The sequence below is a fragment of the Electrona antarctica genome (genome assembly GCF_951216825.1).
Source record: "Electrona antarctica genome assembly, chromosome: 9".
Lineage (NCBI taxonomy): Eukaryota > Metazoa > Chordata > Actinopteri > Myctophiformes > Myctophidae > Electrona > Electrona antarctica.
The window spans coordinates 9375311-9400310 of record NC_136790.1 but is presented as its reverse complement, the minus strand read 5'-3'; the positions used below and the strand labels follow the sequence as shown (position 1 = coordinate 9400310).

The window sequence follows — 25000 nt, the reverse complement described above, 5'->3', positions numbered from 1 at the left end:
TTCTGCAAAACATTAGAGTACGTCCCATTAGCCCATGCAGTGCAAAAGGTGCTAGCTAGATTAACAAAGGAGTCTCTGAGAGACAAATTAAGTTATCCAAATGTCCACTCACAGTTATGGCAGTCCTTGGAACGAAGAACCATGTTTGAGTAGCCTCACGGCTACCGGCACAACGGACTAACAGACAATTAGTATTTGTCTGAAGGTGCTCCTCATCCCCACTAGCTTGTCGTAGAGGGGTTGGTATCATCAATGAATGATTTATTGGAAAGCTCTGTTAATACAACCGAGTGTGTTTTGTATCAATAAGGGCCATACTCGGCGCTGAGGCAAAGGCTGTGGCACACAATCTGCTTATACTGTAGACGAGAGCTTGCTGCACCTGGCTGTTATGACCGAGTCATTCTTGTTGTCTTACCAAGCAGCAGTCTTCATGCACAGCCATCGCCTGCGCCTCCACAAATGCACAGGAGTCACCTCTCCTCCTCTCTGTCCACAGCGCTGAATGCCAAACCACCCATAGAAATGTATCTCAATAACCCGTTAAGACCGGGAAACGCATCTGTGTCACCGTACAGCTTTTAACCACTTTAACCATTATTTTAAACCATTCGCTGTTGAAGAATCGTGAAAATGCGGCACAAATCTTTTGAAAACATTATTCTTTCACAGGGAACGCTTTTTAACTCAAATCTTTGATTCCGCCTCCTGGAACAACATATTTTCAGATGTTGGTGGCCGAAAACACATCATTTTGGGGTGGTGGGGGGGGGGGGGGGGGGGGGGGGGGGGTCCTTGACATGAAATAGTTACGGAGAACCACTGATATAGACACACAGCTTTTTCAGAAACCTGGTCTCGGATCTCAATGAGATAAAAAATGAATGACGCGCTGCGGTGCTGTACTGTACGTACAGTGTATAGGAGTTGGACGACTCCGTGCCAGATGGTTCTCTAGCTATACTTGGACCATGAACAAGGGCCCTGCTGCCGTGACCTTGGCTGTGGAGAGGAACACAATCACATATTGCTATCACAGCGGTGTTGTAAGGTATAAAAAAAAAAGGGGAGGGAAAAAAAAAAGAGAAAAACCACTTTGTCATGTATTGCTGTGGCAGCCTCCATTGGGGCAGGACAATGGGACAGAGTGCATTAACAGCCTCTGTCTGCTGTCCCAGTGGAGGTGTCAGCTTCATGGCACTGTGTTTAGCCCAGCAGCACGACCTTGTCTTGGAGCACACCGCCTATTAATTAGCTAGCCGTGGGGCCTTGTGTGTGCGTGTGTGCGCGCGCGTGTGTGTGTGTGTGACTGTGTGTGTGTGCGCAGGTGGCGTGCCGCGTGATTGCTGGCTGAGAGGATGGGGGGTGTGACGAGGGGGGGGGGGGGGGGGGCAGCAGCCTTCCTGTCTATAGATAATCAATGCAGGGGACTGGAGACGAGGAAGGTGGGTGGGGAAGGAGAGGAAGGTGAGGAGGAAGAGGTGGCGCTGGCACGAGGCGCTCCGGGGCCGGGTTTCTCTCTCTCTCTGTGTGTGTGTGTGTGTGTGTGTGTGTGTGTGTGTGTGTGTGTGTGTGTGTGTGTTTGTGTGTGTGTGTGTGTGTGTTCTGAGAGGCATGTTTTCTGACGACACTAAAGAGCTGCTTGAGTGATGTGCTGCAGACACACTTCTTTGCCATTATCTCCTCGGTCTCTCTCTCTCTCTCTGTCTCTCTCTCTCTCTCTCTTCTCTCTCTTCTCTCCTGTCTGTCTCTGTCTCTCTGTCTCTGTCTCTGTCTCTGTCTCTGTCTCTGTCTCTGTCTCTGTCTCTGTCTCTGTCTCTGTCTCTGTCTCTCTCTCTCTCTCTCTCTCTCTCTCTCTTCTCTCTTCTCTCTCTCTCTCTTCCTCTCTCTCCTCCCTCCATTGTGTGTCATCTCCCTGTGTTTCTGCCCTCGTGGAACGATGATGATGTGCATTGTCAGGCTTCACAGTCCATAACTCTGTGTCTCTCTCTCTCGCTCTCTCTTCTCTCTCTCTCTCTCTCTCTCTGTCCTTGCGGCTAAGAGTCTACAATACATGTACCTGTCTCATGCTGGGCCGGGGACTCATCCTTCTCAGCTTTGCTTTGATCCTACCTTCTATAGTAAGCATCCTGTCTAGCCCCCCGCTGGGTCCAGACATGGACTGAGTCCTGGACTGTCATATCTGCCCCGTGCATCTTCAGATTGTTACCAGGCACACAGAAATGTATAGTCTTCATTCATAATTATGGTTCCGATGTTCAACGCCACAAACAACACGTTTGTGGCAACGAATCGTTAATCGCAATTATTCGTCGGACGATTATAGTCGTCAACTAAAATTTGTAATGGTGACGGTCCTACAAAGGAGGAGATAGGGAGGAGGTATAGGGGCAGATATGACAAATTACTGAAATATAGGCTACAAAGAAATTACCAATTTTTGGGGTGGTAAAATGTTTTTTTTCCCAAAGTTGCCTTTACCGAATGTGTGTGCCAATCCATGCTTCATGGATGGAAGCAGCACATTTTTGTTATATTGTTATATTTCCACCTTTTCCAGCTCAAATACTAACTAATGTATACAGTAAATTGCCATTGATTATTGTTCACAGGCTGTTTGCAAACTGTGCAGAGGAGCTCTAGTGAAAATTCAGACTGAACTCAGGCTAGAAGAGCTCGTGTCTCGCATGCATTTTCTGTAGCTCCGCCTCCGCTGATCTACAACAGGGGTTCTCAACGTTTTTGGCCGGGGACCCCCGGAAATGCTTTGGCAATGTCTCGGGACCCCCGCCCCGCCCCCTCCCGACCCCCAATATAAATTGACTGCTACAATAACATTAAACCATTTTGGGCGGGAACCCCTTTTGGTGTTTTAAGCATTGTTATAATTTAGCTATTGAAAAATAGCAGATCTACAAGCTCATAGCGCGCCACCGAGTGGCGCGCTACGAGCTTGTAGGTCTGCTATTTTTGAAAAATCGTGAAAATAAGTTTAATTAAAAAAAAAAAAATTGGGGACCCCCTAAAATAATTTGGCGACCCCCCGAGGGGTCGCGACCCACGGGTTGAGAACCCCTGATCTACAACAACACAACGCGTTGCGGATGCAATGCACTGTGGGCTTGTAGGTCAGTTCTGTTCCCTGCTGCGTGTGAAGCGAGAAACGGCAGCAGAGCAAAACCCAGACATACAGCGGTGTTTCCAAAGCACTACAATCATGTACAACATCCAGCCGCGATCGTTCATTAGTTCACCGTGATGACATGTCGTGAAACCACAAGTGCTATTGCGCTAATCACGAAGACAAGCTATGCTGCTATAAATATGTGACCAGATTTGACTGAGAGACTGCCATCGCGCAAATTCCAGCTTTTCACCAGAGAAGAAAAACTATTTTTTTCCCAAAATGAGTTTATAGCACAGGCAGACTCTTCACATACTAGAGCATGTTTGAAATAAGTGTCAGAGCTGAAATCGACATCTAAATATGAAATAAATGCTTAAACATGTAGCTAGGTGTAATGTTAGAGACCACAGAAGTGAACCTTTCAAGCCTGTTTTCTCAACTCGCAGTTTTCTGCAAGACATTACTCTATAAGCCATATCTCCAAAACTGGTGGGGCAAACTGAACAACCAATATGTCAATTTGAAGCTATGATTTCCTGCTTTCATATGACATGAAAAACGAAAATTCAAAAAAATCCAATGGCAGTCCCTCAGTCAAATTTAGTCACATATGGATACCCGGCCCGACCAATCAACATAATGCAAGGGAGGCTGTACAAAATCTCCACAAAAGTTTACTAGTTTTCTCATGCAGATTTCAAATTCAACACATGTACTATTTCCCTTATTTCTTCTAGACATCACTGACTATAGGGAGTTTAAATGGCTGTCTCCAATTAATCATACGCTGAAGAAGGCATAATTGTTTGCCGAAACGTTGGTCTTTCAATAAAAATGTTTTTTGCATCGTCGAGCTACGAGCTGTACGTGCGACCTCTCCTTCCTTTCCAATTCATTGTTAATAGGGCTGAAGTGGGAAATGTATGTTTTGTAATAATTATCTACAAAGTAACTGTAGTAGCCTAACTACGGTTTTCATGTAATTGTAAGTGGAGTAAAAGTACAATATTTGGATCCGAGATGTACCTGTATAAGTTGTATTGTTTATTGGATCTTGTTTAGTCGATACACTTAATTGTTTTAGCTCATGCTCATTTGATTTAGCTATTTTGTCTCATCTGTTTAAGGAAATAGGTAGCTGATATATTGCACTTTTACCTTAGCGCTAGGTATACTCTTGGTTGCTTGTTTTTGCAGAAAATGCACTAAAGACTTCTGGTGATTAGTAGTTTTTGTTCCCTACCTATGTTGAATACACTTATTGTAAGTCGCTTTGGATAAAAGCGTCTGCTAAATGACTGTAATGTAATGTAATGTATAAGTAGAAGCAACGGTATTGGAAGTTGGAGATACTCGAGTATAATTACCTCAAAATTAAGTAAAATTCAGTCAATCGCCACCACTGATATTGCGTAGGTGAAATACAATCCCTCCCTCCCCCTTCCTGTCTGTCTGTCTGTCTGTCTGTCTGTCTGTCTGTCTGTCTGTCTGTCTGTCTGTCTGTCTGTCTGTGTCTCTCTGTTTCCCCCCCCCCCCCCCTCCTGGCCGTGGTGCCGTGCTGGTGTTGCTGCTGGGTCACCAGGAGTCCCAGCAGGCCACAGGAGAACCATTACCAGCCTGCCAGGCTGCTTTAGCATGACAGCTGCTCCTGTAAACCACCTCGCCTTACGCCCACAGGCTTGCCAACGGCCACAGGGAGGGGGCAATGGTTGCACGGACCCAGAGCTATAGCTATGAGTGCCATGTGTTAGCGAGAGTGTGTGTGTGTGTGTGTGTGTGTGTGTGTGTGTGTGTGTGTGTGTGTGTGTGTGTGTGTGTGTGTGTGTGTGTGTGTGTGTGTGTGTGTGTGTGTGTGTGTGTGTGTGCGTGTGCGTGTGTGCGCGTGCGCGCGTGCGCTGGATGTCCTTCAGCAGTAAGAGCAATTGGAGGGAGATGCAACGAATGCTAATGCATTGAATTGAATCACCAGTGACATAGTAGTAGTAAGTGACATGGCTGGCCATCACACATGCACACAATCACACACACACACACACACACACACACACACACACACACACACACACACACACACACACACACAGTGTGCATGCGTTCATTTCTATGGTCTTTTGAGAAAAGAGTTAGCTGCACATTTGCACTTGAAAACTTTATCTCTCTTTCACACTCTTTCATGCTGTACGTACGCATGTGTGCTAGCTTGCGTATTAATCCAATGTGTTTGCGTGCACGCACGAGAGAGAGAGAGATCCAACACTGCAGCAAACAAACGCTGCTGAAACGGAGTGAAGAGAGAGAGAGGGGCGAGGGAGCCAAGGTTAACTACAGGAACCCAGTGATGGCTTGCGCATGTTAATGAACGCTTGAGCAAACACTCGCCAATTCCCTTAAATGGCCTCCCTGATGGATGACAGGAACCAATGTTGTCTATTTTTCTTCTCAAGAGGAACTTTTGTGCGAGCAGGCAGTGTGCTCGGACACAAAGGACCAGAGCAGCCAAAGAGTCCCCAGTCCTGAAAGCTTTATTGACTCCTGGCAGTAGACTACTGGTTCCGAGAGAGAAGGGGAGGTAATTTAATTCACACGCCTTGCTGGACTTGTTATGCATTTAGAGTGTACAGTTAACCAACGATAATCGCCAAGCTACACCCATGCAGACAAAAAGGAAAGGCAGCGCCTGTAGAAATATCATAATTGCTAGTCTCTTACAGTGGTGGAAAGTAATGAGTACATTTCATTTAGTATTGAACTTGAATTTTACGAGTACGTTTACTTCTACTCCACTACATCTCGGATCCAACTATTGTACTCCACTATAATTTATTTGAAAACATTAGTAACTAACTCAGCCAAAGTTCAGAAACTTAACTTTGGTCCATTATTTCTCCACTTTAATAATACCAATTGGTATTGTATTGTATATAATTTTAATCGGTGAGTAATCATCTTTACAACGAGGTATAGATTGTAAGGATCGGGTGTTCATGGAATAAGCAACACAGCTAAACGTGTGGGTAGAGCCTCCACAAAATTTGCCAAAATGGCAAGTGGTTGATATTCAACCCTTGCTTTGAGCTGCTTAGTGCATTGGATTATTGCACTCTTCCAGTAATAACTTACACTTTATTAACTTTACACTCAGTGTTAGGGAACTTGGTATCGTGTGGAAGCTGTAGTATCTGTCTCACAGTCTCACAGGCAAGACAGAACTTGAAGTTGTCATCATTGAAGGCAATATCAATGCAGTGAGATCTTGGGATGAGATTCTGGAGCCAGCGGCGATATCTTCAGAATCTGGGACCTAATGCCATCCTCCAGGATGACAACGCTCGCCCCCCCACAGAACCAGGATCATCACAGAGTACCTCCAGCATTTTGGAGTGGAGATGATGGAATGGCCTGCCGTGAGTCCAGACTCCAGACCTCAACCCATTTGAACACTTGTGGGATCAGCTTGGGCGTGCTGTATGTGCTAGAGTGACCAAGCAACAGAACCACGTTGGATGACTTGCAACAAAACCTGGTTGAGGAATGGGATGCCATCCCACAGCAAAATATGGCTACTGTAGGTTGGTTGACCAGCATGGTGCCAAGCTCTTGCAGCTGCTTTTGGATCTTCCACCCGCTACAGAGTTCCCTAAAACTGAGTGTAAAAATAATAGTGTAAAAATGGCCAATTTGTTTTTCCCTCCTTTAAGGAGGGAAACACATATTGACCATTTTTAGTGCATTGGCCATTTTTTTTGTAATAATATTACTGTGGGAGAGTGCAAACATCCAATGCACTAAGCAACTCAAAGCAATGGTTGAATATCAACCACTTGCCATTTTGGCAAAATATTTGGAGGCGCTACCCACACGTTTAGCTGTGTTTCACATTCCACGAACGCCCGATCCTTACAATCTATATCTCACTGTACAGATGACTAATCAACGATTACAATGATATAAAATAAGATACCAATTGGTATTATTAAAGTGGAAATATAATGGATCAAAGTTAAGTTTCCGAACTTATGTTGCTGAGTTTAGTTAGTTACTAAATCATTACTAATTGTTAATTAAACCCCATTTCGGCCATTTGAAAATAGCCGATAGCTGTGTTAAAAACACGTATACAATAACCCTTGAACCATCTACTACTATTCTATTTAGGGATGTAAATGATTTAACAATCAACTTTCACTTAGTTGTTAATAAGAATTTAATTGAAAATATTTCACATTTCAAACAATTAATTGGAAAGGAAGGAGAGGTTGCACAGCTCGTAGTCACGATGCAAAAAAACTTTTTATTGAAAGACCAACGTTTCGGCAAACAATATGCCTTCTTCAGCGTATGATTAATTGGAGCCACAGCCATTTAACACCTTTAATTGTACCTTGATTGTACCTCCATTTCATGAAAATCCTGCTGAATCGTTTGTTACTGAGTTACTGAAAAATATTTCCCCGGAGCGAGAGAGAGAGAGAGAGAGTCGCCTCCCCCCCCCCCCCCCCGCGCAACAAAGCCGGTATCTAACTCTATCTATAAATGCACCAAGTCTCTGTCTGTACGTACGTGTGTAATCCACGTAACTCGAGAACCGTTCACCCCCCCCACCGACTTCTAACTTGACACACGCGTTCCACACCACCAGAGGGGGTGCAGTGCCCGGTGTCGAGTTGGTCGGACACGCGGTTGTCCAGAACCGCCCCAAAAAGTCCTCTGCCCGGGGCTCTGGACGGGGCCCCTGCCCAGGGTCCATATATGGAGCTGGCCTGTTCTGACATCATTCTGACGTCTGCATAGACTCCATATTTGGGACACATACACAATATCTGGGTGGGGCATGCATTTCCAACTTGCATCGTTCTAAGTAGGCCAGTGCCCAAATGGCACCACTGTAGAGGCCCCACGGACACCTCTCTAGTTTCTTAAAAGTTATCAAAAAACTGTGAATTAAACATAATATGTATAATTCGTATATAAAATATTATGTATTTACTATTTATAAAACAAATAGCGGGTTCAGCGGGTAAAGACAATGGAAAAAAACACAGGTTTGGCGGGTTCCGCAGCGAACCTGATATTTCAGAAGACTGAATAGGACTAAAACTAAATGGTGTGTTATTCAAAAGACTAAGACTAAATCATAATTTGCTGTAAAAATGAACACTGTTTTACACAGTTAAATATAGGTGTTCTTTTTTTCAGGGACCTGATCTTTTTACAACTAGGATCGTTTTAACTTTAAATTTGTGGTTAATTAATGAGGGCATGACAGAAGGAGCAAGGAATAGAATTCAAATTTCATAGATTGTGTGAAAGGCTGCGTTTACATGATGAGATAAAATTATCTAAAAGGGATTGAGTTATCCCTGAAACGAAATGATGGCCGTATAGGACGCCTTCATATTCTATTTTTGTTATACTGCAAGGTTGCCTGTTTCTCATTATGTTACAGTACGGCCTTTACTGCGGAATATAACATGCATTTTGTATTCTGTACATATATCATAAACTATATTTAGCATTTTGTGTTAGCAATTTTAATCGATGATTGTTTGTTGAGGTTGACAACTATCGATTATGGAAATGTCCTTCTCTAATTCTATTCTATTCCCCTTGAACCCATAGTGATATGACAGCTGTTATCGCGTGCGCGCGTGTGTTTGTGTGTGTGTGTGTGTCTGTGTGCCCCCCCCCCCCCCTACACACACACACACACACACACACACACACACACACACACACACACACACACACACAGAGGTGGCCTGGCTGCGAGAGGCTAAGAGAGAGAGAGTGTCGCCTCACTTTTTCCTCTCCTGTCATGAGAGCACTTCTCTCTAATGGGCAGAGAGAGATCAGCTGTGTCAGAATTCATTAGGCAGGCCAGCCACTGAGTGGGAGCTGTGGGGCACTGGACGTGATAGGAGAGATGTCTCTGACCAGAGAGAGAGAGAGACGGGGAGAGGAGAGATGTCTCTCACGGTCTCACCAGAGAGAGAGAGACGGGGAGAGGAGGGGAAGGGAGGGAGGGAGGGGGTCATGGAGAGTGAGATATAAAAAGAGAGAGTGAAGGGGGCCCCAGTCACCTCATAGCTGCCCACTCCACTGGGCTGCTGTGGAAACGCTGTGAACCTGGACTTGGGTTTTGTCAAAAGCAATGGACTGTGTGTGTGTGTGTGTGTGTGTGTGTGTGTGTGTGTGTGTGTGTGTGTGTGTGTGTGTGTGTGTGTGTGTGTGTGTGTGTGTGTGTGTGTGTGTGTGTGTGTGTGTGTGTGTGTGTGTGTGTGTGTGTGTGTGTGTGTGTGTGTGTGTGTGTGTGTGTGTGTGTGTGTGTGTGTGCTGGTCAGCGGTGAGGTGGAGCAGATCAGCACTGACAGTGTGCAGGGAGAATGCTTGCTATTAGAGCAGAGAATAAGAGTTCTAGAGAACAGCATTTCCCCTGAGATCTCACAGTCTGTGTGCTCCTTCCCATTTAATATGCCACTCCCATGGCAGGGTCTCCTATACACCATGACATGGTCTCTAGAACACCATGACGGCATGACATGGTCTCTAGAACACCATGACATGGTCTCTAGAACACGGTCTCTAGAACACTATGACATGGTCTCTAGAACACGGTCTCTAGAACACTATGACATGGTCTCTAGAACACTATGACATGGTCTCTAGAACACTATGACATGGTCTCTATAACACTATGACATGGTCTCTAGAACACGGTCTCTAGAACACTATGACTTGGTCTCTAGAACACGGTCTCTAGAACACTATGACATGGTCTCTAGAACACTATGACATGGTCTCTAGAACACGGTCTCTAGAACACTATGACATGGTCTCTAGAACACTATGACATGGTCTCTAGAACACTATGACATGGTCTCTATAACACTATGACATGGTCTCTAGAACATGATGTGGTCTAGAACATGATGTGGTCTAGAACATGATGTGGTCTAGAACATGATGTGGTCTAGAACATGATGTGGTCTAGAACACGATGTGGTCTAGAACATGATGTGGTCTAGAACATGATGTGGTCTAGAACATGATGTGGTCTAGAACATGATGTGGTCTAGAACATGATGTGGTCTAGAACATGATGTGGTCTAGAACATGATGTGGTCTAGAACGGTGATTCTCAAACTTCTTTGCAAATACCCTTTTGAGCCACGGCACCCCCTGAATGACCTGTTACTTTAGCACCTTGCATGTATGTTACTAGTCCTTACCCGTTCTGAATGTATGAACAGCAAATGATGTTCAGTGTGGGTAATGTGATAGGGGGCGGGTAATTGTTTACCCGTGTGGGTCTGTTGCGCGGAAAAGTGTGTCCCAGAATTCATCTGTGTCCGTCCCAACATGCATTTCACTGGTGACACTGGTGACACGTGATTTGCGGGGAGATGGGTTTTTTTTGACACAAATTCATTTAATTAAGATGAATGTTAGAATGTTTGGCGTGTGTAATGCAGGGCAGATTGAGGTTGGAGGACAGGGCTGTGCGGCGCTAGGTTCCGTGAGGCGGTCCGTGCGTCGTGAGATGGCGGACAAAGCGAGCAGCTGTCTTGCTCTATGCTAAGGAAGTACTCTGACTGACTGACTGACAGACAGTCCGCTAAATTATTAGATTGATATTATGGTACGTAAATATGTAAGTATGTCGCGAGGAAAACCGGAGGGAATATCCGTTTCCTTCATACAACTTCATACTGGACGTAAGTACTTCAACGCGACACGTTCAAGTATACGCGTACAGTGCAAGTACAGCCTGCTCTAGAGCTGTATGTGGCTCTTAGGCCTGGGCAAAGAAGTATGTAAAAGAAAGAGGTTTTATTTGTTTGTTTGTTTGTTTATTATTCTTTTTTTTACATTTTAATCAATATTATATATATATTGAAGGAAAATAAAGAATGTATTATTGCTAGGACATGTTTGCTTTCACCACCAATGCTGCTGGCTTTCTGCTATACTTTCTATTTGCTTTGAGAAAATAAGCAAATAATGAAAAGGTAATATTTGAAAGACCAGAAAAGCCACACATAAATAAATACAGCAAACATATTGTGCGGCTCCAGACAGTATTTCAGTAATGGCGACGATAATCCTTCTGACAAAAAAAAAACCCGGCAAGCTGGGAACAGGTGGTCTTTTCATAACGGTGTGTGCTTTGAAATGAATCATCTTCACAACAGGCATAAGAACCAGATCCCGAGTTCTTTTGCCAACACACAACACCCACACAAATACGTGTACATATTATAATAGATTATTCCCCATGTGAGTGACACAGGTGATTTGTATTTCTATAAATAACACTTATACAGCCTGCAGTATCTCCTCTATGCATATTTCCTCCACATTTGTTGATTTGTAGTTTATCATTCTGTCCTGACTCTACCAGTCAAAGCATGGCTGTCCCCTACACACACTGACTCTACCAGTCAAAGCATGCAGGCTGTCCCCTACACACACTGACTCTACCAGTCAAAGCATGGCTGTCCCCTACACACACACTGACTCTACCAGTCAAAGCATGGCTGTCCCCTACACACACACTGACTCTACCAGTCAAAGCATGGCTGTCCCCTACACACACACTGACTCTACCAGTCAAAGCATGGCTGTCCCCTACACACACACTGACTCTACCAGTCAAAGCATGGCTGTCCCCTACACACACACACACTGACTTCTCCATAATGTTCATCGTCAGTCCTCTCCTCTTTTCCTGTATGGTTGCTATGCAGTCGGGCTGTCACCGTTGAGTGTGACCCGGTAACTGTTGCTAGGAGAATGTAGTCATTTTATTATTGGAACTTGGTGCTCTCTCTTTCTCTGAATCCATGTTCCACTCATTCCCTCTCTTTCCTCCCTCTTGGTTTGCAGTCCTCTGTAGCACTATAGCATGTCCACACTTTCCGCGTGCGTATGCTGCTCATGTTTTCAAAGCCTCTTAAATCCCCACGCTGAAAACCTATTTGTACGGACCTCCATCTAATGTCTCTAGGTGTTTCTCCCTTCGTGTTTTCTTTTTCAATGTTGCACTATATCTTGTTTTCACAATTTCACAATTGTACTTCATTGAAAATAAACAGCATTGGGAGCAGGTGGTATTTTAATAACACCGTGTGTGCTTTTAAATGACTCATCCACACAACACGCATACGAGCGCTCTGTACAGGCTGCATGTCCACATGTAAGAGCCACCCACACACCACCAGCCTTAATGGAAGCCTTAAACAGAGGCTACTAAATGACCAAACACGTCCACATGGAGACGTGATGCGGAGGTTAACCCCCCCCCTCTCTTGTTTAGGGAGGAATGAAACACGATGGAGTCGCCAGGAAAGAAACGGAGAGGGGGGGGGGGGTCTTGGGAGAGAGAGTGAAGGAGAGAGGGGGGTGGGGGTGGCGGGCATCGGCTCGCCAGGCGTGACGGACGGAAAGCAATTTGGGGAAGGCCGTCCGTCAATGACATGATTGAGGGATGCGTTCTTAGAGGGCTGATGGAGGGGGAGGAGGGGGGGCTATGGGGGGGGGGGGGGGTTGGGTAGTTTACTGAAGGAAGAGAGTGAAAAGACAAAGTGATGAAACGAGAGAGGGAGAGGGAGAGAGAACCACTGAAAGGATGAAAAAGAGAGGAATGAGAAGAAGATGGGTTTGGCATGGATTGAGAGGTTAAGGGCGGGGGGGGGGGGTGGGGGGGGGGTCTATGCATAATTACATTTTCTGTTCTTGAGCGCTATCGGGAATCGATAATGTAATTCATAGGATAGCCATAGAAAGCTGCCTCGCATCCACATTCACCAACATGATCCACAGGAATTAAAACGCTAAACAAAGAGAGAGAGACGGACGGACGGACGGACGGACGGACGGACGGACGAGTGAGGGGTTGGCAAGGACGGGGGAGTGTGTCATTGAAATAAAGAGTCACCCCATTGTTCTTCCTTGTGCTTTTAAACCCCCTCAACACACACACACACACACACACACACACACACACAGCCTTAAACTGAGCGAAGACTTTACAATTCCATTAGGCTATGATTGACATTTTCTGGTGGCCGCTGTGTGTCCTTGTGGAGTCCCCCCCAGCCCCCCCCCCCCCCCCCTTCACACACACACACACACACACACACACACACACACACACACACACACACACACACATACACACACACACGGCCAGACATCACCAGCCTATACATGCCCATGGTCACAGGTGGCTGTTTCTGAAGGCTTGGTTGCAATAGGAAATGGCAGCTGACCCCTCCAGGTGCTGCCAAAAACTATTATTTGTGTGTTGTGGTGAGATAAAGGTGTGTGTGTGCGTGCGTGCATGTGTGTGCGTGCGTGCATGTGTGTGCTCGTGTGCATGTGTTTTGGCAGAGTCTTTCCACAGAACACCAGTCAGTAACAGCTTGCATGTCTGGAGACGATTTACAGAAAGGACACATGCACGGACACGCACGCACGCACGCACGCACGCACGCACAGCACACCAGCACCATCAACAGCCATCTAATCAAGGCCCCAGCGGGTGCGTTGCGTGCGTTGAGCAGTCATCCGGCATGTTGATCAGAGCTTCTCCACTGTTCTCCCTCCTGTAGCAATGTGGCAAAATGGCTGCCTCAACCCCTTCAAAGCTCACCTCCTCATCCGTTCCCTCTTGCTTGTACAGTTTGTGATAAAAGCTAAAAAACTAAAAAGTTGAGTTGTATAGTTTTGTAACAAAGGCTTGTCAATATCTGATGTGGGAAAGGAAGCACATGGGGAGCCATACAGGGGAAACACTTTACTTGTACTTTTGTTTCTGCTTTGATCTCCTTGCACCCCCACGTCTTCCGTATCTTTTTTCTTCTTGGAATAATGACACGATGGGAACTATATGCACACACACACATTTCACTCACTTTTTTAAATCTTTTCTTCTTTACTCTAAAACTGTGATGTGACAATAAAGCTAATACATGATTCTGTCTCGCTGTACTGTACCCCTTCATAATAAATCAACTTTAAAGAAAAAAATATATATATTTATTTAAAGTTTATATATATATATATATATATATATATATATATATATATATATATATTAATTCTTAAGTTTCTGTCCACTGACGTCCCCCACTTGTCTCTCCTCTGTTTCTGTCTCCATACAGCGCTGAGTGGAGGCCATGCTGTGTCCCCAGACCCAATTCAAGGCCGCGGTAGGGCCACGGCAGGGACAAGACTCCGGAGAGCTGTCGCCGAAGAGACTTACTGGGCATATTCAGGTGTGTGTGTGTGTGTGTGCGTGCGTGTGCGTGTGTGCGCTTGTGTGCGACGTGTGGTCTTTTTCTGTGGCTAATGCTTGTATTTTACAAAGACATAAATTGTTTTTAGCGTGTGCAATCTGAATGTGAATTGCGTGCCACTGTGAAGCCGATCCCTCTCTCTCTCTCTCTCTCTCTCTGTACTCTGGCTGGCTCTCTTTACCACTGTTGCCTGGAGGCCTCTCTGGGCCTTTTTATTTGGATTTTTTTCACCAGAGCTTCAGAAGGGGGGAAGAAAGCCACTTCCGCCGTCCCTCTGAGACTGCATTTTGCAGAGGGTCGGCATTAATCTTTCCCCACGCCAACCAACCGAGCCCCGGGCAGCAAATGATCTTTTAGTTTATTTATTTCAATATTTCCACTCACTCATCTAACCCTAATTGCGTGCGGCTGTGTCACAGCGCCGCGGAGACCAGGGCCTTTGTGGGTAAAGTGGAGACGGTGACAGTTTCACTTAGCGTTGTCGCTATTGATGCAGAGATCTGTCGATGCTCTCCTCTTGCGACCCCCCCCCCCCCCTCCCCCTCCCCCTGAATGCATACCCCCCTGTGTATTTTGCGTTGCAACTCTTACATAACACCCTGATGCAACGGTAAGATGAAGGCAAGATGAAGACAATAGGCTGAAATGCCTTGGGACGTTTTTAGCATGACACAATTACAGAAGTCCCTGTGCGTCTCCACGCCACACTCAGTCAGGGAAATGGAAACATGTCCAAGTGAACAAAACGTAATTAACTCATTGGCTGCCAATCGACTTGACCCCCCCGGACAGATGGCGCTGCAGCCTGACCTTTTACTCTGAAGACCCCCAAATTCACCCCACCCACAGTGAACCTGAAGCAAAATGTCTTAAGCTATTGTTTCTGGCTACCGTCATTTCATGTGAAGCGTTAACCCATTTTGGGTCGGGAACCCCTTTTGGTGTTTTAAACATTATGTTATAATTTAGCTATTGAAAAATAGCAGATCTACAAGCTCATAGCGCGCCACCGAGTGGAGCGCTACGAGCTTGCAGATCTGCTATTTATGAAAAATCGTGAAAATATTTATTTCAGAAAACTGGAGGATTTAGAAGAACTTTTTTAAATTTCGACGTCAGGCCTAAATGGGTTAATATTGAAACCCTGAGGTTGCGACAATTTAGTAACGAAGCGCTAACATCTCAGATTGAACACAGTGTGCGGTTTACGTGAAATAGTGCACGCACATTCCCACTAGCCTGCAGAGGAAGAAATGCCGCACTTGAAATCAGCCTCGTGGTGGCGCTATAACAGGCCGATTGGTGTTTTGGCCTATAACCGCACCGATCTGTGTAAAACTTTGTATGTGCACGCAGCTATAGGTTATAGTTACTTCAGAAAAAGCTGATTGGCCAAATTCAGTGGATCTGTGTAGCAGTACTCAGTTGCCTCTGGTAGGGTCTCTGGTTTAGCCTGACGGTATCTGAACACAGTGAAGCCTGTTCTTTCAGTGGTGGAGGGGCAATGTAACTTGTACAAGTGTTGAAAAATAAGTCCTTTTCATGATATTTGCCCCCAGCCCTGTGTGTGCGTGCGTGCACAAGCATACTGTATAAAATAATAACGTAATGATTTTTCCATGGCAACAAATGTCATGCTGAGAATCATTGGTAAATGATGGATTGAGTGTGGTCATAAACAAGATATTTGTTCTACTCTCACAGTTCCACAGCTGAACCTTATACAATACGGTTTATTTTAAATATTTAAATCACATATAGTTGCATTCCTTTATGACATGATCATGAGATATGAATATTTCAAACTTACATGGTCGGATTTGAGCATTTGTGCCTCATGCTCAAATCGGACCATGTAAGGTTGAAATATTCATTCTAAATACCAAAATAGACGATCTACAAGCTCACAAGCCTGTTAGTTTGTAGGGGAACTGAGATAATAACTCTGGTATTCATCTTGGCCATACGCGATGTGATCAGCCTCACCAGCCTCCCCAGTCACCCTTCACATCAAAGTTATGGCTCCGTTGAAGCCTTGATTAAGATGTGCGTTATAAACCATATAATACAGTGGAGGACCCTTAGCATGATATATATGCCCCATTCCACATAATTACAAGTGCTTTCCCATATAATTTTAAGAGACCATTTATTTTTTTCTGGTTTGCAATCGGCCGACTGTGAAGCCCTGAGTTCAAATTGACTCTTGCTCTGTCCCCTTCCAGGCCTCTGCACTTAACTACAAATAAATTGTTCCACTTTCCCTCTTTCCAGACATTTGATTGAAACTTATATTTTGTCAATTTAATCTCCCACATACTTACTACATGAAACATGCACTCAGTCAGTCAGTCAGTCAGTCAGTCTCTCTCACTCTCACTCTCTCTCTCTCTCGCACACACGCGCACGCGCACACACACACACACACACGCACACACACTGGAAATTAATTTTCATCCTTCAGCAGTGTCAATAGGCTCACTCTCAATAGGAGACGTGAGGCTAATTTGCCGGCTAGTGAATTTACCACCTTGTCCTTTTCATATCATGGCCCTCCGTCAATCCATTTCTCATGCAGAGCCAGTCACCAGTGGAGAGCTCTCAGTCTTTTGTGCTCAGCCTTGAAGTGGGTGAATGAAGATGGAAATTGATGATAGGTTGTATAGTCGTTTTTACTGGTGAGGGAAAGCAATTTCATTAGCCTTCACAAAGTGGTTTAGTTTGAATTTCCAATGGTGCTTTGATATCAGCATTGGTTTTCTTCTTCATTCGTTTTTTTTTCTTTTTTCTGTGTGTTAATTTTAGACCGCATTTGCTTTCATTTAGACAGAACCTAAACAGACTTTAATTTAGACAGAACCTAAACAGTCAGCACACTATTCACTATCCCAGGGGCTCTCAACGTTTTTGGCCTGCGACACCCGGAAATGCTTTGGCACTGTCTCGGGACCCCCGCCCCCCCCCCCCCCCCCCCGACCCCCAATATAAATTGACTGCTACAATAACCTTAATAATAGAGACAATACACCATAAATAAGTACTGAAACCAGATATAATTATTAGGGGAGGTGTATGTGATTTTCCAGCGATTCAGTTGCAAAAAAAGAAAAAAATGTTTCTTTTTTCAAATAATTTGGGGACCCCCCAAAATAATTTGGCGACCCCCTGAGGGGTCGCGACCCACGGGTTGAGAACCCCTGCACTATCCAGTCAGCTATACTGCATATCCCTCATTCCTGGTCGATCGCCTTAACCAGCCAGCTACGTCCTTTAAATCTTAAAGGGCTGACACAGACACATTTATAAGCATGTAGGGATATATAGTATGATCAACTATTTTTTTTTTGTATTCATTTTTTATCCCACGATTTTGTAACCCATTTTTCACCCCTGTGTCAATTATCTAATGTGATCCTGGGCTCTACACACCCTCCGCCAACCTAGTCCCCATATATGGGGGACATGGGGAGAGCAACGGACTTGAACTCATGCTTCCTTCATGCCTGAGTGTCCAATAGATCCTTTACACCTGACAGGGGGAGTTTCCCCCCGGCTGGCCAGGGGGAGGCAGTTTAGAGACCAGGATTACGGCATGTTTTTTGTGAGGGTACCTACCCTAGGGGACACGGGGAGAACATGCAAACTCCACACAGAAGGGCCCTTTCGCTAACCCCGCCTCGGGTATGGGCACTGATGACGCGGAGGAGGAAACACGCCGCCAGCACCCACAGCATCCCGAGCGGGGAATCGAACCCAGGACCTTCTAGCTATGAGGCGACACCGTGCCCCCGATAAACTATTCCTTATGTGTGTGCTTGCACATTGTATACTGTAGCAATATCTTATGGTGTATATATATTATTTTAATTCACAAATAAGTGTATTTGTATAGTGCACGTCAATTCAAAAGGGACCATTCTTCTGTTCAGCCACCACACCAATTTGATGTCATTAAAAATGCCTGAATGGATTTTCACAACATTTTCAGGGAATGTTCCTTGGGTCAGGGGTTCTCAACCCGTGGGTCGCGACCCCTCGGGGGGTCGCCAAATTATTTTAGGGGGTCCCCAAATTATTTTCAAAAAAAAAAAAAAAAAAAAAAAGATTATTTTTTTAATTTTATTTTCACGATTTTTCAAAAAGCTAAATTATAACAATGCTTAAAACACCAAAAGGGGTTCCCGCCCAAAATGGTTTAAGGTTATTGTAGCAGTCAATTTATATTGGGGGTCGGGAGGGGGCGGGGCGGGGGTCCCCGAGACATTGCCAAAGCATTTCCGGGGGTCCCCGGCCAAAAACGTTGAAAACCCCTGCCTTGGGTGACCCTCTCCAATTGACGTGGTGCGTTTCCTTGGGTGACCCTCTCCAGTTGACGTGGTGCGTTTCACCACGTTGTTTACCAGATGTTGCCATGGTGACGTGGTGTTACCATAATGAGAGAGAGAGAGGGAAATTTGCTCTGCAGCACCGGCAGCTGGCATTTCTTACAGCCCCTCCCAGGTGCTTTTAAAAATGATTAGCATGATTATTAATTTGCTATTCAATGAAGAGAGAGGTCAGACCTACACAACGTGATGTATGCAAGACGGATACGCTTGAGATGTTATTACTTACAAAGCTGTAACCAAAGTCTCTCCAGAGGTAGTATAAGGACAACAGAAGGTGGCCATGCAGGTTACAGACGACTGCCAAAGACTTTAACCGTCAGGAACAGTAACAGCCTCACTGTTAATTGATCCATTTATACCTGTAACCCAAGGGATGCATATTTGTGACTAAATTTGATCGAGAGACTGCCATTGGATTTTTTCATATCATTTGAAAGCAGGGAATCTTAGCTTCAAATTGACATATTGGTTGTTCAGTTTGACCCACCAGTTTTGGAGATATGGCTTATAGAGTAATGTCTTGCAGAAAAATGCGAGTTGAGAAAACCGGCTTGAAAGGTTCACTGCTGTGGTCTCTAACATTACACCTAGCTACATGTTTAAGCATTTATTTCATATTTACATGTCGATTTCAGCTCTGACACTTATTTCAGACATGCGCTAGTATGTGAAGAGTCTGCCTGTGCTATTAAATCATTAAAAAAAAACAAAAAAAAAAACATTCTCCTCTGGTGAAAAGCTGGATTTTGCGCGATGGCAGTCTCTCAGTCAAATCTGGTCACATTTGGTTACACTCAGAATTAAATGGACACTGAGACTGTTGCTGTGTATTTGTAGTGTCCAACATAATTATGTCCTTTTTGGCTTATCATTCAACTGAAACTGGCAGCTCCACTAGCAGTCTGGGACCGGGCCAACAATAACAGCTCTTAATCTTGTATAACGAAATATAGTTGCGGTTCCCCAAAGGTAATCTGGGGTTTCTACCTACACTGTATAACTTAACGTTCATATACGGTAAGTATGGCTGTTGAGTTGGAGTGGTTTTGAGTCTCGTTAGATGAGTCAGAAGATGACACAGCAGGGGCCGGCATGCTGATAACTCTTGTGAGATTGTATTCATCAAGGCGTTAACACACGCTGAGCGGAAAAGAGTAGGGGGGGGAAATTATACATGTGGCACACAGCATTAGCACACTTTGGAGCAACTTTTCTGGGACGAGAACATTCACAGCCCCATCCGTTATATAAATCCTTATCTTTTTATTCATAATATTAATGAAACTGAGAGCGACACTAAAGAGAAATAGTGTGTTTGGTTGCTCATGACTCAGTTTGTGGGGTTGTATGTAGGGCTAGAGGTAGAAGTTACTTACAAATGGAGCAGTATGCTATGATATTCGCAGACAAATAACACAGACAAACACACGAACAACACTCAAATAAATAATGCTGAAGCCATGCTGATGCTGAACCCACCACACGCATAAAATGCACTTTTTGGGCGCAGTGGAGTAACTAAAACATAATTTTTCTAAAATATTACATTTTCTGGCCAAAAACTGCATTTTTTGCATGGGGGGGGGGGGGGGGGGGGGGCTCAGAGTGTGTCCACTATGGAAAGTAGGCTTTCAACTCCACAAAACCGTCTTTGTATTGGTGAGTAGCGAATGTGTTCTTTTTTATTTTCGCAGCAGTCGACAGGCAGTGCAGCCTTCCATGCGTGCGTGGTAAGTTGAACGTGCCATAGCGTTAAGGAGACGTCCTTCTAGCGCTATGGACCAGAGTTAGGCCCACATGCGAGCTTCTGAAGGACATACTGTAGGGGGCAAATACAGAGCTGCTTTCAATCAACCTTGTCCATAACACCAGCTGATTGCAATAGGTGTGTGTGTGTGTGTGTGTGTGTGTGTGTGTGTGTGTGTGTGTGTGTGTGTGTGTGTGTGTGTGTGTGTGTGTGTGTGTGTGTGTGTGTGTGTGTGTGTGTGTGTGTGTGTGTGTGTGTGTGTGTGTGTGTGTGTGTGTGTGTGTGTGTGTGTGTGTGTGTGTGTGTGTGTGTGTGTAAATGCGTGAGTTGTGTGATTAAATGAATGGGATGAAGCGGCGGGGCTGTCCGTGGGAGGTGCGGGAGGTGAGACATTATGTGACTACTCTCTGTGATTGCGTTAGCAGGCGCGTGTCTAATGCCCGATCGGATCGACTTGACCTCGGAGAAATGAATCGATTTTGATGCTCTCACTGCCATGATAATAATCCCACACCTTTCAAGAAAGTCCTTCAGTGGCTGATGCCCTCGCACTTTGTATTCCTAAAGTCTATCTAAATGACTGCATTGTTCTACAGCCAAATGAGTGCATTGTTCTAGTCGAGTCCGGTCGAGGCGTAATATTCTCAAATTCGTCCTGCATCAGTGATATCTATGCAGGCCTTGAATACCTTCAGCTGCATTTGCAGCTAGACAGTGACCATACTTTGTCGAGTTAAGGTGTTGCAAATTGCTTTGTCCGTATGCGACTCATGGAAAGTCCAAATATCTCAGTATTTGAGGTGGTTAACATTATAGGACGAGGCTAGAGAGAAATCCATGTGATTTACGGGAAATTGACTTTTGAGCGAGCAAGACTTTGCACCACATTTGGATTCAAGAGGGTGGGAGGATGATAAGAGGGAACCCTTCATCCGAAAAGCAGGTAGGCCTAGAGGAACATAGTGGCAGTAGGGAAGGTCAAAGGGAGGCCAGCAACAGAAGGGTATGAGAGAGGAGATAGATTCAGTCAAGTTGAGGTTTTAAAGACGAGTGAAAAAAGATAACAAGACCACATGCTTTTTGTATGTGGTGAAAGAGAGGGAGAGAGAAGAGCGCTAGGAATAAGCCACCTCAAACAAGAAGTACAGAATAGAGGTTGGCATCAGAGATAATTTACACTAGGCATACTGTATGGAAATAGCAGATTTACAAGCGATGTTGTTGTGAGCTTCTAGACAGAGTATGTTCGGCATACAACACCATCATATGACGGAATATCATTTAGGCTTTAACTGGCATTCTTAAGTGCTTTTGCATTTTCACTTGCAGAGAATGCTTAAAATATTGGTAGCTGAGATCTCTCAATTTATCAAAACAAATCAAATAATAGTGACATTATTAAGAAGTTAAATAAAATAAATTAAGAATAAGAAAGTGGGTGAAATTTGTTTTCGTGCATAGTTCTCTTCTTCCCCTTCCCAGGAAAGGGAAGAAGGGGGGAAGGAGATCAAACAAGGGAATATATATACAGTATGTATATATATATATATATATATATACTAGAGCTGGGACTCGATTAAAAAAATTAATCTAATTAATCAGAGGCTTTGTAGTTAATTAATCTCGATTAATCGCATTTTAATCGCATATCAATATTCAACCCGAGAACAGTGAGAAACCTTTTTTTTTAAATGTTTTTTGGTATTCCAGTGAATAGTGACTACGGGATTCCACTCATTTTCAACATTTTACTGTCATTAATATACCTTAGAGTTGTTGTGGATATAATAAAGTCCCCCCCATTCTGTGTTGCCTAGAACTGGAGGTCTGAAAAAAATCAGTAACATTATGAAGTACATCTCAGTGACATCACAAAAATGTACTTCATAATGTTACTGTTTTTTTCAGACCTCCAGTTCTATAGGCAACACATAATGGGGGGACTTTATTATTTCCAGTGCACACAACTCCATAGAAAAATGTTGAAAATGAGTGGTATTCCCCTTTAAACAATACAACTTTTTTATCCCAACAGATAAACAAGAGCAGCAAGTGCCTATATAGTGTCTTCAGTGTGTATATGAATACTCAAATGTGCTTTACATGGCGGGGCATGAGAACAACTTTATTTCGGGGGTAACATTTCACATGAGGTTGGGGCTGACCCACGCTTGCTACTTCAGTATGTTTCGCATCGAGGACAGCTTGACAGCTTCGTGCTGTGGTGAAATCACCGCGTCTCCGGTGGTCTGTGAGACATGTTAAACTGAAGCAGCTAGCAAGCCTAGCATAGAAGCTAACGTTGCTCATAAATGGATCCTTTCCTTCTGACATTGCACACAGCCATGCCGCTATCCACGCGTCCATCCGATAGCTTTTACATCTAAATGTCCCATCCATGGAGCAAAAGCGATATAAGCGGCTTCTTCATTCGATTCATTTGGGTTTGGGCTTTCTGACGGAGCTGTAGCCTAGTGAACAACTGCTGCTGCTGCTGCTGCTGCTCGCGTGCCGCAGCCTATTCAGTACTACTAGAAACGCACCCAGTGAGAAACGTTCCGGTGGAAAAAAAAAGGTGCGATTAAATGCGTTAATTTTTTTAACGCGTTAATTTTTCTGTAGTTAATTAATCTCAATTAACGCGTTAAAGTCCCGGCCCTAATATATACATGTATATGTATATGTATATATGTATATGTATATGTATATATATATATGTATATATATATACATGTATATGTATATGTATATATGTATATGTATATGTATATATATATATGTATATATATATACATGTATATGTATATGTATATATGTATATGTATATGTATATGTATATGTATATGTATATGTATATGTATATATGTATATGTGTATATGTATATGTGTATATATATATATACATAACGTATAATATATATATATAACGTATAACAACTACATACAGACTTTGCAAAATATGCTATTTAGTCTCCTTAATTGACAACCAACCAATAAATCAATGACATGGCTGACTATACTGTGACTACAGATCCCATAGCTGACTATACTGTGACTACAGATCCCATAGCTGACTATACTGTGACTACAGATCCCATAGCTGACTATACTGTGACTACAGATCCCATAGCTGACTATACTGTGACTACAGATCCCATAGCTGACTATACTGTGACTACAGATCCCATAGCTGACTATACTGTGACTACAGATCCCATAGCTGACTATACTGTGACTACAGATCCCATAGCTGACTATACTGTGACTACAGATCCCATAGCTGACTATACTGTGACTACAGATCCCATGGCTGACTATACTGTGACTACAGATCCCATAGCTGTGCTGCAGTGGCAAAAATGTTAATATAAAGATTACATTTGGGAAAAAGTGAACAATCTGCTTTGTCAGTCCTTGCATTTGCCTGTGGTCAATGCTCACTGCCTGTGGTCAATGCTCACTGCCTGTGGTCAATGCTCACTGCCTGTGGTCAATGCTCACTGCCTGTGGTCAATGCTCACTGCCTGTGGTCAATGCTCACTGCCTGTGGTGAATGCTCACTGCCTGTGGTGAATGCTCACTGCCTGTGGTCAATGCTCACTGCCTGTGGTCAATGCTCACGTGCAATCTCATCGTTCCATTGGCCAACTCACTGAGAATAGAAAACGGACGGACGGACGGGCAAACGGGGCTTTTCAGTTATTTTATAGTGGGACAGTAGGATGAACTGAAATGCTTCAGTTATTTTATAGTGGGACAGTAGGATGAACTGAAATGCTTCAGTTATTTTATAGTGGGACAGAAGGATGAACTGAAATGCTTCAGTTATTTTATAGTGGGACAGTAGGATGAACTGAAATGCTTCAGTTATTTTATAGTGGGACAGTAGGATGAACTGAAATGCTTCAGTTATTTTATAGTGGGACAGTAGGATGAACTGAAATGCTTCGTGGGGGGAAATTGGGGGGAAAAAAAGCACAATGGGGAAATTCTACCTCCGTAATGGGACACTGGGGAATCAATACAATTGCTGATTCATGGCATAAAATTGATAGGAGCCCATTAGCTGCTAAGATATGATGCTTTTAAGGTTTTAGGAAAGGATTTATAGAAAGTTGAGCTATCTCGCTCGTGACTCCCGTCCCTTTCTCCCTGTGCCGTGTCGGAGAGGTTCCGAAGAGGTTTTAGTTTTAAGTGTGAAGGCACCGTCATTTCTGACAGTAATGAGCCTTAATGGACTCTTCAGTGCCATGCCCTCATTGTGCCTCTGGGCTCTGACAGAAAGGTGCCTCCTGCAAAGTGCCGCTGCCTGACTACTCCGTTCATGGGATATATTTTGACAGAAGTTGTTTCCTTTGATGTGAGGTGTAATGCACTGATGACAGGAACACTGGCAAGGATGATAGGAGCAACACTTTTTTAGATTTGGTTTAGAGCG

General features: G+C 44.1%; 1 protein-coding gene across 4 annotated transcripts in view; it reads left to right on the top strand.

The window, feature by feature from the left end:
• LOC306929536 (receptor-type tyrosine-protein phosphatase gamma-like) overlaps window positions 1-25000 on the top strand; it is a 472869-nt gene that overhangs the window by 68551 nt on the left and 379318 nt on the right. For all 4 annotated transcript variants that reach the window (XM_079510103.1, XM_079510102.1, XM_079510101.1 and 1 more), the window contains exon 2: window positions 14293-14406. In XM_079510103.1, the coding sequence (XP_079366229.1) occupies window positions 14293-14406 (114 nt within the window). The remainder of the gene's footprint in view (window positions 1-14292; window positions 14407-25000) is intronic.